Genomic DNA, 12,904 nt, shown 5'->3' with positions numbered 1-12,904 from the left:
CATTATCAACAAATAAATCAGAGATAGTTATCATATATTATTACTGGATTAATCATAAAATTTCAAAAAATTTAACTACTAAAAATATATTTAATATACATAAAAAATTTATAAGATAAAATTAAAATAAAATAAAATTTAAAAATATATTTTTTTATTTTTGACAAATTTTAAAAATAAAAAATATACTTTACCAAAAAAATCATAGATACGTACTATTATTATATTGCCGGAAATGAGCATTAATAGCTTCATTCACGTTTCCTCCCGATTCCTAATAGCATCAATCAAAGTTGTTAAAAGAAAAAGAAAAATATCATAATTATAATGATAGAAAAAAAGATTACCTCTATCCTTTGGAGTGCAAGAGACTCGGGTGCGCCGGTCATTCGCATGAAGTAAGCGACGTCGTTTTGCGACGGAGTTGCCACTTCTATCCGAAAGAAATTATTTCTTAAACATATTTAGATACAATTTGTATTTGTATCTCCATACATTTAAGAACCAACAAATATTTCAGTTATTATGTGTGTTTACACTTTACAATTATGCACGCGCTACTTTGCAATTAAATTAAATTAGCACGCTAAATTTAACTAAAATAAAGCTTGCAAATTTTCCTTAAGATTTTGGGGCGGATCATGATAAAAAAAAAAAAAAACTGCAAAATCTGTTTAAAATTTTACACTTTATAATTATACACACGCTATTTTATAATTAAATTAAATTAGCACGCTAAATCTAATTAAAATAAAACCTGTGAAATCTGCTTAAGATTTTGGGCCGGATTATGCTAAAAAAGGCCTACAAAATCTGCTTAAGATTTTGCACTTTATAGTTATGCACACGCCACTTTGTAATTAAATTAAATTAGCACGCTAAATTTAACTAAATAAAGTCTATCTGCTTAAGATTTTGGGCCGAATCATGCTAAAAAAAATGCCTAAAGACACAACGTCGTTTTTGTTTTGGTTGTAGACTTGTAGCGGGAGGGAAAGGANNNNGGAACTCTTTTTTTTTTTTTTTGATGATGGAGGGAAAGGAATTTAATCGGGTAGTTAGAGAGATAGAATTAGAAATTATGTTTTGTTATTCTAGACTTGGGCCTTGGTTTGGTTTGGTTTTTCAATCTGACCCCGCCCAAAAAGAAAAAGACTTATAGTGTTATACAATGCGAAGTCAGCAAGAGATGGAGTAGAGAAAGAGAATAAAATCAACAACAGAAAAATAGAGCAATGGCCTTTTTGAATATGTTTGTAAGTGACTTTTTTTAATATTTAACTTATAAAAAATTATAATATTAATATTTGGTATAATTTTTAAGATTAATTTATAATTTTTTAAAAAGTTAATTAAAGTAATTTTGATAAAATTAAAAAAAATGACTTCTTTTGTAATAATTTTTTTTTGTTAAAATAAACACTTCACTTTTTATGATTTATGTGAGAGAAATTAGGGTTTGATTCGAGGTGGATCAATTATAAAAGGAAAGTAGTAATTATAGTTTCTTACTCTATTATTGTTGAAGGTCAACTTTTTGCCTTTTTCAAGCTAAATAGAGATATTCGAAAAAAAAAATCTCTATCATCTTACCTTTTTTTTTGTGTGTAAAAGATTTATCTTTTCTACCAAATAAGATAGAATAAAACGGTCTCATTCAAAGTATCTATATCAACCAAAAGTGTCCTACAGTTAATTATTTATTCTTACGGATGACTCTATTCTTTTCTATAAGATCTCAGAGGACAGTTATGAGCTAGCTACATATGAAGGCGTGAAAAAGTTAATCTTTTACATAAATATGTTCTTTTCTTTAGCAATAATACCTCAAGTTAATAGTCAAAATCGTCCCTGAAAGATATACTGATTTCCATTTTGGTCCCTGAAAGATAAAATTAATCAAAAGCGTCCCCAAAAGATACCGACATTGGTGAAGTTTGTCCTTCCATCATCTTAGTTACTGAGATGTGTAACGTTTGCTAAGCTGGAACGTTAAGTTACAGCATGGCACACTCCAGTGTGGCTAACGTTAATGCTGAGCAGATAAGTTTGTTTATTTAGCTCAAATTAGTCCTAATGTTACAACCCTAATCCCAATCTGAAGCATAAATGTGTGTGATTCTCCTGGGAGATTACCCTGTATATTTGTTCAGTCACTGTCATGATGAATGGAAGTCACGGTAGTGACTTGCCATCTCAGTCTTTTGGTAGCCATAGTTCCAACTCTTCTATGCGACGGAGGAGGAAGATCAAGGACCAGACATGCTTTTACAGGTTGAAGACAACGATCAAGAAATATGGTACAAGAGAGAATCTAGATAGGTTGTTCCACACTTGTGCAAGATACCGGGTGAGTTAGGGTTAATTAATTTTGTTTTCTATTTTTCTATGTCTATTTTGTTGGGCAGTTGAAATTGATATTTTTTCTGAAAATATTCAGAAGGGAAGCCACTGCAAGTTCTTTAGGCGGGGTTGATGATGATGGGTATGAAGCAGGGGCAAAAACTGATGTAGAGGTTGGCTATGACTACGATGAATGGAGATTGAATGTGTCGTGGAGAGTGGGTAGCTTGGAGGGTAAAGTTAGAGCAATGAAGATGCTAATAATGTACATCTCAGTTGCAATGATTGTGGCTTCTGTAATTTGTGCATCACTTTTGTTCACATGTATCTCCAAGTAAAACTACAGATGGAGTGATGTTGTTGTGCTTTTGGCGTGTTGTTAGAGTTTTGAGATTGAATTACTTGATATGTAATGATGATGTGACTTATGAATGAAATTAGGTGTTCCAGCTTGATTGTGTTTAAGTCAACATAAACTTGTCCTTTGAGCATGATGGGTTTCATTGAAAATATAATATGGTGATGTTTGTAACTCAAATATAAATTCACCAAAAAGCTGTATACATCACAATAGACATAGTCATTGATATAATCCATAACAAACATCATAATCATATCATATTATTATTATCTTAGTAGATATACTACGTGGGTAATCAAGGATCCACAATTTAACAGAGCAAATCAAAATAAAGGTTCCGTAGCATTGCTCACCTAAACAAAACAACATAATAAGCCTAACTAAAATATCCTGATAACACAACTAAATTGTTTACACAGCCATGTTTCCAAAAAGCTAATAACAACGACATACAAAACACATTTCCTAATTAAATTTCTTAATCTTTCTTTCTTCAATGCTTGAAGCCTGGAGTTGGCACAAATGTCATGAAGTTTTGCATCTTCTTAGCAGTTGCGGAACTTGTTCTTTTCAGTGTTTCAGTAGATATGGTCACATGTGATTTGGTGGAGGCATTCAATTTTGCCTTGCGTTTAATGACATGCAATTTAGGTGGCCTTCCTCTCTTTGCGGTTGGGTATCTTGTATTGGTGGGGAGCCTTTTGGTTGGCTGATTGTCACCTTAGGTTGTGGCTGGACTAGTGGAGGAGGTAGAGAAAGGGATTAAACATCATTGTTGGTGTTTGTTTCATTTGTAGGGGGAGCAGACTCTTTAATAAGTGCAAGTTGCAGTTGTATTTGCCTAGCTTGTTCCTCAGCATTCACTTGTTTCTTCTTTGCACAATATGATTGTGTCTTCTTTGAATTAAAGTTGTATAATTTGATAAAAGCTGCTCTTAATAAGAGTACAAAGCCAAAGATTTATGTCTCACAATAGATATATATGACCTTATCAAAATTGGTTCAATACAAAGAAAAACTATATTATTATTGAATATGCTGATACATTTGAGACTCTAAAATGTAGCAAAAGAGAAAACAAAATTTAAAGAGTTGTTTTTCGTGCAGCTTCTTCCTTGGATTACAATTTTCTTGTTTACCCCATAAAACTGTATAAATGTCTGAAAAGCTAGTCTATGTAAATTGCCATGCTAATTATATCATAAGGACACTGCAAATACAGAATATAAGATTAATCTCAGACCAATAAAAAAAAGAAAAGAAAGAAGGAAGGGGGCTTGATGTTTATCACTAAACCATACAACAAAGCTAGCAATGCTAGTTCTCTGGCCCAAAGTTATAGAAGGCACTTAGTGATCAAAGTTCTATTTAGGATCAAAATGGGAATAATAGAACTCATATCATTGCTATTACCATGATTCATTACCTGCGGGCTTGCTCGGAATGAAAGACAAACCAAAGATGCCTAATAGACACTATACATGCTTCGTCTCTAACCTATCTCAAACTTTGGCTAGAGCTTCAAGGGACCAACATGGAAAAAACTCAACAACATGCACTTTTGAGGATTTACGTTAGCTGACAATGTCACCTTAGGAATTCAGCTTTGGCACAATAGTAAGGAGGGTAAACCAACTACATATACCCTCACTGGACTCTGCCAAGTGCGAGCCCCATGTGCCCTTTCTAAACAAAAATGTTATAGGAGAACCCTCCATCTACAAAAGCAAAAATCAAATAACGTTAATCAACAACAAAATATGAAACAACCTCAGAGTAACAACTGCATGTAAACACATAACAAACAACATACTCATAGTAAGCTAAACTCTAGTCTAACTAAATGGTTCTTACAACTACATCAACATAAAGCAACAGACACCAATACTGCAAAATTAACAAAAACTGACAAAAAAATTAAATCTTTACCTATGGCAGTTACTGTTCCTTCCTCCAATCGCGTAAGTTCTCCGCGAGCTCCTTCAACTTTCCACTCTAGTAAGAGGGTGGAAATATCTTTAGGCAGAGAGTACCAGAGTAGAGAAGAGACGAGGGGTTTTGGAGCGAAAGTTGAAGAGGGTTGTTATGAGAGGAGATGATGGGGAGAAACGTTTGAAAATCCCACTCCGGACCACAAACGACGTCGTTTCATGGTTTTGGGGGTGGGAGATTGATGCTACGTCGTTTTGGTGTGTGTCATGTTGTAACTTAACGTTCCAGCTCAACAAACGTTACACACCTCAGCAACTGAGATGACGGAAGGATGAACTCCACCAACGTCGGTATCTTTCAGGGATGCTTTTGATGAATTTTATCTTTCAGGGACTAAAATGGAGATCGGGTATCTTTCAAGGATAATTTTGACTATTAACTCATAATACCTCCAACTACTTGAACTCTCTTGGCAGATAAACTCAATATATTGGACAAATAGTAGCACAAGACAAATACTTGAGGCTACCTTCATTTAGTATAGAGGGAAAAAAGGACGACTTTTGGAGAAATTAAGAAGGTATATAGGCACATTCAGGGTTGGAAGAAAAGACTTCTTTCTTCAGCAGGCAGACATGTTCTAATAAAGCGATTGGAGAGGCTATTTCGATTTATTCTCTCTTTCTTGTTTCTGATTTTCAGACATACACATTAGAGAGATTCATAGTATCATCTCTCAATTTTGGTGGGAACAAAAAGATTCAAAGAGTAAGATGCCTTGGATCAGTTGAGATACCATGAGTTGACCAAAATTAGAAGGGGCAAGGTTTCAAAGAATTTGGTGCTCATAACCTAGTTCTTCTAGCCAAACACTGCTAGAAAATTGCTACCTCAGTCACAATCTTTACTGTCTAGAGTTCTAAAAGGTAAATATTTTGCTATGGCAGTATAATGAAGGTTGAAATAGGAACGGTACCTTTTTGGGGCTGACATAGTATTCTAGAGGATTGCAAGGTTATTGAGAAGGGATTGCTATGGTGAGTTGGTGAGGGAGGTAGCATTAAAATCATCGGTGACCCCTGGCCCTCATCCCCATACCCGTATTCCATCCCCTCAATCTACAGTGATCAGTCTACAAAATGTACCATTTATATATGTCAGAGATTTAATTTTACCAAATGTTGAATGGAACAAAGTACTTATTAGCAACACTTTTACAACAGAGATCACACAGAGGATACTAGATACAAGGATAAATGGAAGAGAAGATAAACTTATATAGTCTCTCAATAAAAGTGGCTCATATGAGGTAAGCACTGGATACCAAACTGCATAGAGCTTTCCTCACCCACTATTGGATTTTTGCATAGAGATTATGAGGAACCGATCATTGTGGAAGGATCTTTGGAAAATAGAAATTCAAGTGAAGATCAAAATCTTCCTTTGGAGAGGATTTCATGAAAGACTCCCAACGATGTTGATCTTAAACCACCGTATCTCAATGATCCCTTCAACATGCAAGAGATACAATCAACACAAAAAAAATAATCAGCCACTGTATTTTCTTGTGCGAGAAACCGAAGGAAGTATGGGATAAATGTGACGTACCTTCAGCAATTGGAGACGACCACAACAACTCTTTCTTACGCTACTAGAATGCGAGGAAGCGATGGCTCTAGAATAGAGAAACTACTCTAGTGCTATACAATTAATGGAAATCATTTGTTGGCTCATCTGGAAGAGGAGAAATAGACTGTTTTTTTATGGGAGAACCATTCTTGGTGGATATTGTAGCCTCCTTTACACTAAAGCTATGTACCGAAGTTCAACACCCTCACAATCTCTAGATTCTGAAATGTTATTCTTTTTTACCTTTGAGTTTATTTACTTATGGTACTACTCTTTTTTAGGGATTAAGATTTTCTAAAATAAGAAAGTTGGTAAAGTGAGGAGTTAATCATTCTTAAATTAAGATAGTGGGACATACATTTCATAAAAATTATAAAATCAATGGTGATAAATGAAGTTATCTATCTTAAAAAAACTTTTGTGACTAAAAAAATAAATATAAAATAATTTATTTATAAACTATTTTTAATATAAGTTCTTATATTTTAATCTCTTCTTTTAAAAGAATTTAAAAAAAATGACAAATAAGTGCCTAACTTTTTAAGGTTTTGACAAATACATTCTTGACGAAATTTAAATCCCTAACGTGGCTGTAATATTGTCCAGGTATTCGTTATGATGTCATGCTGAAAGGAGGCTAAAATTTGTAGAAGTCCCTAATCATGAAAATGACATCGTTTCGAAGTTTGTAAATTCTTATTAAAAATTCTTTTAAAAGTGAGAAATTATTATAAATTGCCTTAACCCCTTCATGAAAATCAGAGTTTTCTTCCTTCCAAAACAAACAAACACCAACAACTACAACAATCAAAGCTATAACTATGACCCAGAAGTTACTGTTTTTTTTTTTTTTTCACTAGGTAAATAATTCTTTGTTCTAGATTAGTCATCCTGTTCTCTCATTCTTTCTTCTTAAAATATTCTTTAACATCTAAGCTTTGATTGCCACTCAATATTTTTATTAGCTCTATACACCCAGTTTTTTCAATGTAGTCATCAATTCACACAAAGAATTTGTAATGTGGTTGTTTCATCTAAACCGATTCAGACAGAACAAAAATATGGCATATACATGAAAATTTGCAAACTTGTTTAGATTAGTGTTTGTCTTTGACATATAAAATATGGCATATACCCAGCAGAAATATTGAGGAAAAACCATCTTTCTCATCTTTAACTTGCATCGAACATGGAGTCACATTCCAATCGAGCGTTCTTGTCGTCTGTCACCTTCACCTCCACTTTATCTCGTGTTTAATGAGCTTTTATTACTGGCCATTAATATAAACAACACCACCATGAACAACTATGATAAACTACTGCATACACTGCTTTATACAATCCAATTTAAATTTCATTAAGGATAATATTCATGACGACGTTATTTTCATGTTTGGGACCTTTTCTGCAAACTTAGGCTTCTTCTAGCATAGCATTGTAATGGATACCTGGACAATGTTACAATCACATCAGTCAATTCTATTTATTTGTGAGAGCAAATAGACAGAAGGATAAAATTGTTCTCTTTTTGTGAAAGTTAGTAATTTTTTATTTAAATTTTATTAAGGATGCATTTATCAAAAACTTAAAAGGTTAGAAATTTAAGAGTGTTTACGATCGGGTTGGTTCAGATTTGGGGTTAAATTAGAATTGAACTAATTGTATTGTAATTAGTTCGGATTTACGTTTTTTGTGTGTGTATCTAAACCAAACCAAACTAATTAAGAATAGATTAATTCGGTTCGGATAATTGAATACCCGATAAAATAAAAATTCATAAAAAATAATAATAAGTAAAAATTGTATTTATTTTTTAAATTTATATATTTTTTAATTTAATTAAGAAAGATTTGGGTTTATGAGTTGGTTCGAATTCTGTACTTTTAGAATTATTACTCAGACCAATTAATATAAAGTAGCATTAGTTTAGTTTGGGTTCGACCAGGAAATCAAATACTCAATACCTGTGAACACCTCTATAAAAATCTATTTGTCTTTTTTAAAAAAATTGAGTATTTACTCATTTTGGTTTTCAAAGAATTTCGGTCCAGATATTTCAGTCCTCAACTAAAATTAATTACTCGATTGGTCTCTAACAATTAACTCCGTCAGTTACTTAGGTCCTTTGCTCTGTCAACTCTAACGGAAGACAAAATAGTTCCTGAAAACTCTAACAGGGAACAAAATGGTCCCTGACCTCCTCTGTTCGAAAATGACATTGTTCTCCCCCAATTTTTACTATATCTCGCATAACACTAACCGTCTAATAATGTAACTTCAAACTACACAATGCACACTCTACAACTAATGTTCAAAAGAAGAAAAATTCTCAACCAATTCATACTAAGGAAACTAATGACTATGTCTCTCAAGTACTTGTCGTCTTCGATGGATCCCATGAATCTAGAAAGCAAGTCTGATTTGTTAAGACCCTTCGTCGTCGCCGCTATCTCCCTCCTCCCCTGCCCTATCATCTCTATGACCACATTGTCCACCATTCTGATCGCTTCCTTTAGTTTCTTCTCCGAACTAATATTCAGTAATTGCTTCAGTTTCCATATGAGTGGCAACGGCGACGTTCCTCGTTTTAATGATAGCATGGATGCAAGGTCGAAACTGTTTGTCAACTGGACTCCGAGGTCCATTCTGAATGAGAATTTACATATGATGTCGAAAGAAAATCTTCTCATGATGTCCTAATGTCCAACAATCTATATTGCTTGCTAGAGAGTAAAGACAGACATACCTTTGGGGTAGTTGTGGAACTTGATCTTGAGGACGTGGTGAACGTTGTCGGGGTTAGAGGTGATGCTGTTATCGAGAATGTGGAGGTGGATGTTTTTGGTGGGTAAAGTGCAGAGAAGATGGGTATAGCAGCCATAGAAATTTTGGAAGTGTGTGATCTATGATTTGTTGAGGTAGGTGCGACACGCGTGATAGTTACACCATGGCTTGATTTTAGAGCTGAAGAGGTGGAAGGAAAAGACAAAAAAGAAGAATGTGAAAATGAAGAATGAGAGTGTGAATGTTAGGGCTATACGAACTATAATGAAAATTGGGGAAGAATAGTGTCATTTTCGAATAAAGATGTTAGAGATCATTTTATCCCCTGTTAGAGTTGTTAGGGACCATTTTGTCTTTTGTTAGAATTGATGGAGTCAAGGACTTAAGTGACTGGAAAAATTAATTGTTAAAAACTAATCGAGTAATTAATTTTAGGGCTTGTTTGGGTGAGCTTCTAAGAAAAGATCTTTTGTCGAGTTATTTTTTTTTAAGAGATGTTATGGAAAAGTAAAAGTAATTTTATGTTTGGATATCTCATGTAAAAATATTTTTTTATCTATCAATTATATGTTTGGGTATAATAATATAAAAGTACTTTTTTGTTTATTTATTATATGAAAAACATAATTTTTTAAGGAAAGAAGATCTTTTAAAAAATATGTAAATTACAGTTTCTCAAAAAAGATGTTTTTTTATTTTTCTAGTGTTTTTACGTTTTCTACTAGAAATTTGACAAATATGCTAAAAAAATCTTTTTTCATTGAAAAATATCTTTTTTTATCAAGATAATGATGCCCAAATAAATACTTAATTAGAGACTAAAGTGTCTGATCCAAATTTTTTAAAGACCAAAATGGATAAATACTTCAAAAAATTTAGAGTAATTATCCAAATCAGTCCTTAAGGATTTTAAAAGCGGACATTTTAGTCCCTAAAAAAAAATTAATACACAAATCAATCCTCAAGGTTTTACTCCGGCAGACAAATCAGTTTCCAGTTCATTTTTTGGCAGAGTAATTACCCAAATCAGTCCCAAGAATTTTAAAAACGGACATTTTAGTCCCCAAAAAAAATTAATACACAGATCAACCCCCCAATGTTTTTCTCTATTAGACATAACAGTCCTCCGTCCAAAAAAAATTATTATTATTAATTGCATAATAATATTGTACCATAATTTTTTGTATTTTTTGGATAAAAATAATAATAAATTTATTCATTAGATTTTTGTGTATGTATTTATGATATATATACATATATAGTCACTAAATAATAATAATAATAATAATAATATTCAATAAAATTATTAGAGATTATTCTACAAAAAATTTGAAGTTGAAACCGTTTGATATTTTTGTATTTAATATAAGCAAAAGATGTCCTATTTTAAAAATCATGTTTGTATTAAAAGAAAATATTTTAATTTAAATTTCAAAGCATCATTATTCACCTTATTTGTTTCTAACAAAAAAAAGTGTATTATTATTTAGTGTCATCATCGACATGCACAAAGCTAAATTAATAATAATAAAGATTTACATATAGAAAAAGTAAAATGAACGAAAAACTGTTATGTCTGACAGAAAATGTCCGCTTTTAAAATTCTTAAAGATTGATTTAGATAATTATTCTATCAAAAAATAAACTAAAGACTAATTTATCTAAATTAATCTATGTATTAATTTTTCTTAAGACTAAAATCGTTGAAAACCGATTTGGATAATTACTCTTTCTTTTACTTTGTCTAAAATTGTATGTATTTTACTTCCGATATCTGTAGTTATGCTAATACAGAATGTAATAGAAGGATTGATCAAGATGAGTGGAAACGTTTATGTCTACCCATTTATTTTTTATAAAGCCTCCCCGTCTCCCCTTTCCCTCACCACCACCACCACCATTACCATCACCACCGCAACTGCAACCACCACTAAAATTCAACAAATGCAGCAAATTCAGCAGCAAAATTTAACAGCAAAAAATAGAAAAATTCAACAGCATAATCAGAATAAACAGAAGAGAAAAAAATTAACAGCAAATTCAACAGCACCCTCTTTATTTTTTTTCTCTTCTTCTCCGGCTTCTTCCACTTTCTCTCCTTCCTCTCCTCCAACACCAACACCAACACTAACAGAATAAATAGAAGAGAAAAAAATTGAGATCTAGGAAGGAGAAAGGGCTTCGCACGAAGAGGAGGGGCCTGGACGCCGCGACAGCGTTGGGTTGGGTCACCATGGCTCGTCGATGGTGGAGGCTACGGGTCAGTGGTTCGGCCATGGGGAGGTTGGTTCGTGATGGTGGTTCGACGTTGAGAGGAGACGTGAGGTGGAGAAGAGGGTCGCGGGGTGGTTGGCTGGGTTAGGGTTCGGACAGGGGGTGGTGACGGGTTGGGACGCTAGTAAGGGCGCAGTGGCGAAGGTTGGGTGGCAACACCGTCACTGTGAGGGGCACGACGGCTGTTCGGTGGCAGAGGAGAGGAGAGTGGGGCAAGGGGACAAAGAAGAGATGAGAGAAGAGGAAGAAGAAAGGGGAGAAGGGGAAAGGTGGTGTCATGGTGGCTCGCTAGCGATTAAGGTTGCTGGCGGCGCTGTGGTGGTGGGTAGGGTTTGGTGGTTTTATTAAAGTAGGGGTAGTTTAGGAATAAAACCAAAAATTTTATTAAAAAGGACGATTTTAATACGAAAAAAAACGTTAAGGACGATTTTAAATCCAAAAATACAATATAATATTATGCAATTAATAATAATAATATTAATAAACTATTTTTTGTTAGAAACAAATAAGGTGAATAATGATGCTTTGAAATTTAAATTAAAATATTTTTTTAATAAAACATAAATTTTAAAATAGAACATCTTTTGATTATATTAAATACAAAAATATCAAATGGTTTTAATTTTAAATTTTTTTGTAGAATAATTTCTAATAAATTTATTGATTATTATTATTATTATTATTATTATTATTATTATTATTATTATTATTATTATTTAGTGATTATATATATATTATAAATACATACATACAAATCTAATGAATAAATTTATTATTTTTTTAAAGATATAAAAAATTATGCTGCAATATTATTAATTTATTATGTAATTAATAATAATAATTACTATTAGGTTTAATTATTCTATTGGTCCCTGTAGTTTCGCGAAATTTTCAATTAGGTCCCTATACTTTTTTTTCCTTTTAATTGAGTCCTTGCGCAAAATTTTTTTTAATTGGGTCCCTACACTTTTTTTCCTTTTATTTTGGTCCCTATACCAATTCTTTTTTTTAATTGGGTCCCTATAAAATTAAGTCAATTACTACTAAGAGGAAATTAATTAAAAAAAATTAGTACAAAAACCCAATTAAAAAGAAAAAAATATAAAAACCTAATTAAAAATTTCATAAAATTATGAAAATTAACAAAATAATTAAATCTTACTATTATTATTATTTTATTTTATTTAGACAAAAGACTGATATATCTAACAAAAAAATATATTAAAAATTAATCTATGTATTAATTTTTGCTAAAAACTAAAATATTCATTTTAAAAATTTTTAAAAATTAATTTAAATAATTACTCAAAAAATTATTTAAGTTATTTATCCAAATACTCGAAACATCGGACCAGTCACCAAAAAACCGAAAAAAGTCACCAAAACAAAAAAGCATCGGACCACTGCACCCAGTGAGCCAGACCACACCGAAACAAAACCCTTCCCACATAGTAACCAAAAAAACCTCCCCACATACACAGAGAAAACCCTAGGCGAACATGGACGCCGACGATGAAACCTTCGCTCCGATCACCGACGAAGTCGGCGCCAACGGCGGGGACGAGCAACGAAGCCGGCGGC

At 32.6% G+C, this 12,904-nt stretch overlaps 1 protein-coding gene across 1 annotated transcript in view; it reads right to left on the bottom strand.

Moving 5' to 3' along the window:
* Nucleotides 1–1,874, bottom strand: part of LOC110278122 (plant UBX domain-containing protein 8-like) — a 3,280-nt gene extending 1,406 nt beyond the window's left edge. Inside the window, exons 1-3 of the mRNA XM_052257727.1 lie at nucleotides 1,865–1,874; nucleotides 348–433; nucleotides 213–274 (exon numbers count right to left, since the gene is read on the bottom strand). Coding sequence (XP_052113687.1) covers nucleotides 213–274; nucleotides 348–433; nucleotides 1,865–1,874 — 158 coding nt within the window. The remainder of the gene's footprint in view (nucleotides 1–212; nucleotides 275–347; nucleotides 434–1,864) is intronic.
* Between the last annotated feature and the right edge of the window lie 11,030 nt (nucleotides 1,875–12,904).

Source organism: Arachis duranensis, chromosome 2 (assembly GCF_000817695.3).
Source record: "Arachis duranensis cultivar V14167 chromosome 2, aradu.V14167.gnm2.J7QH, whole genome shotgun sequence".
NCBI lineage: Eukaryota > Viridiplantae > Streptophyta > Magnoliopsida > Fabales > Fabaceae > Arachis > Arachis duranensis.
Note: the sequence above shows the minus strand (reverse complement) of the source record. Positions and strands in the feature narration are given on the sequence as shown.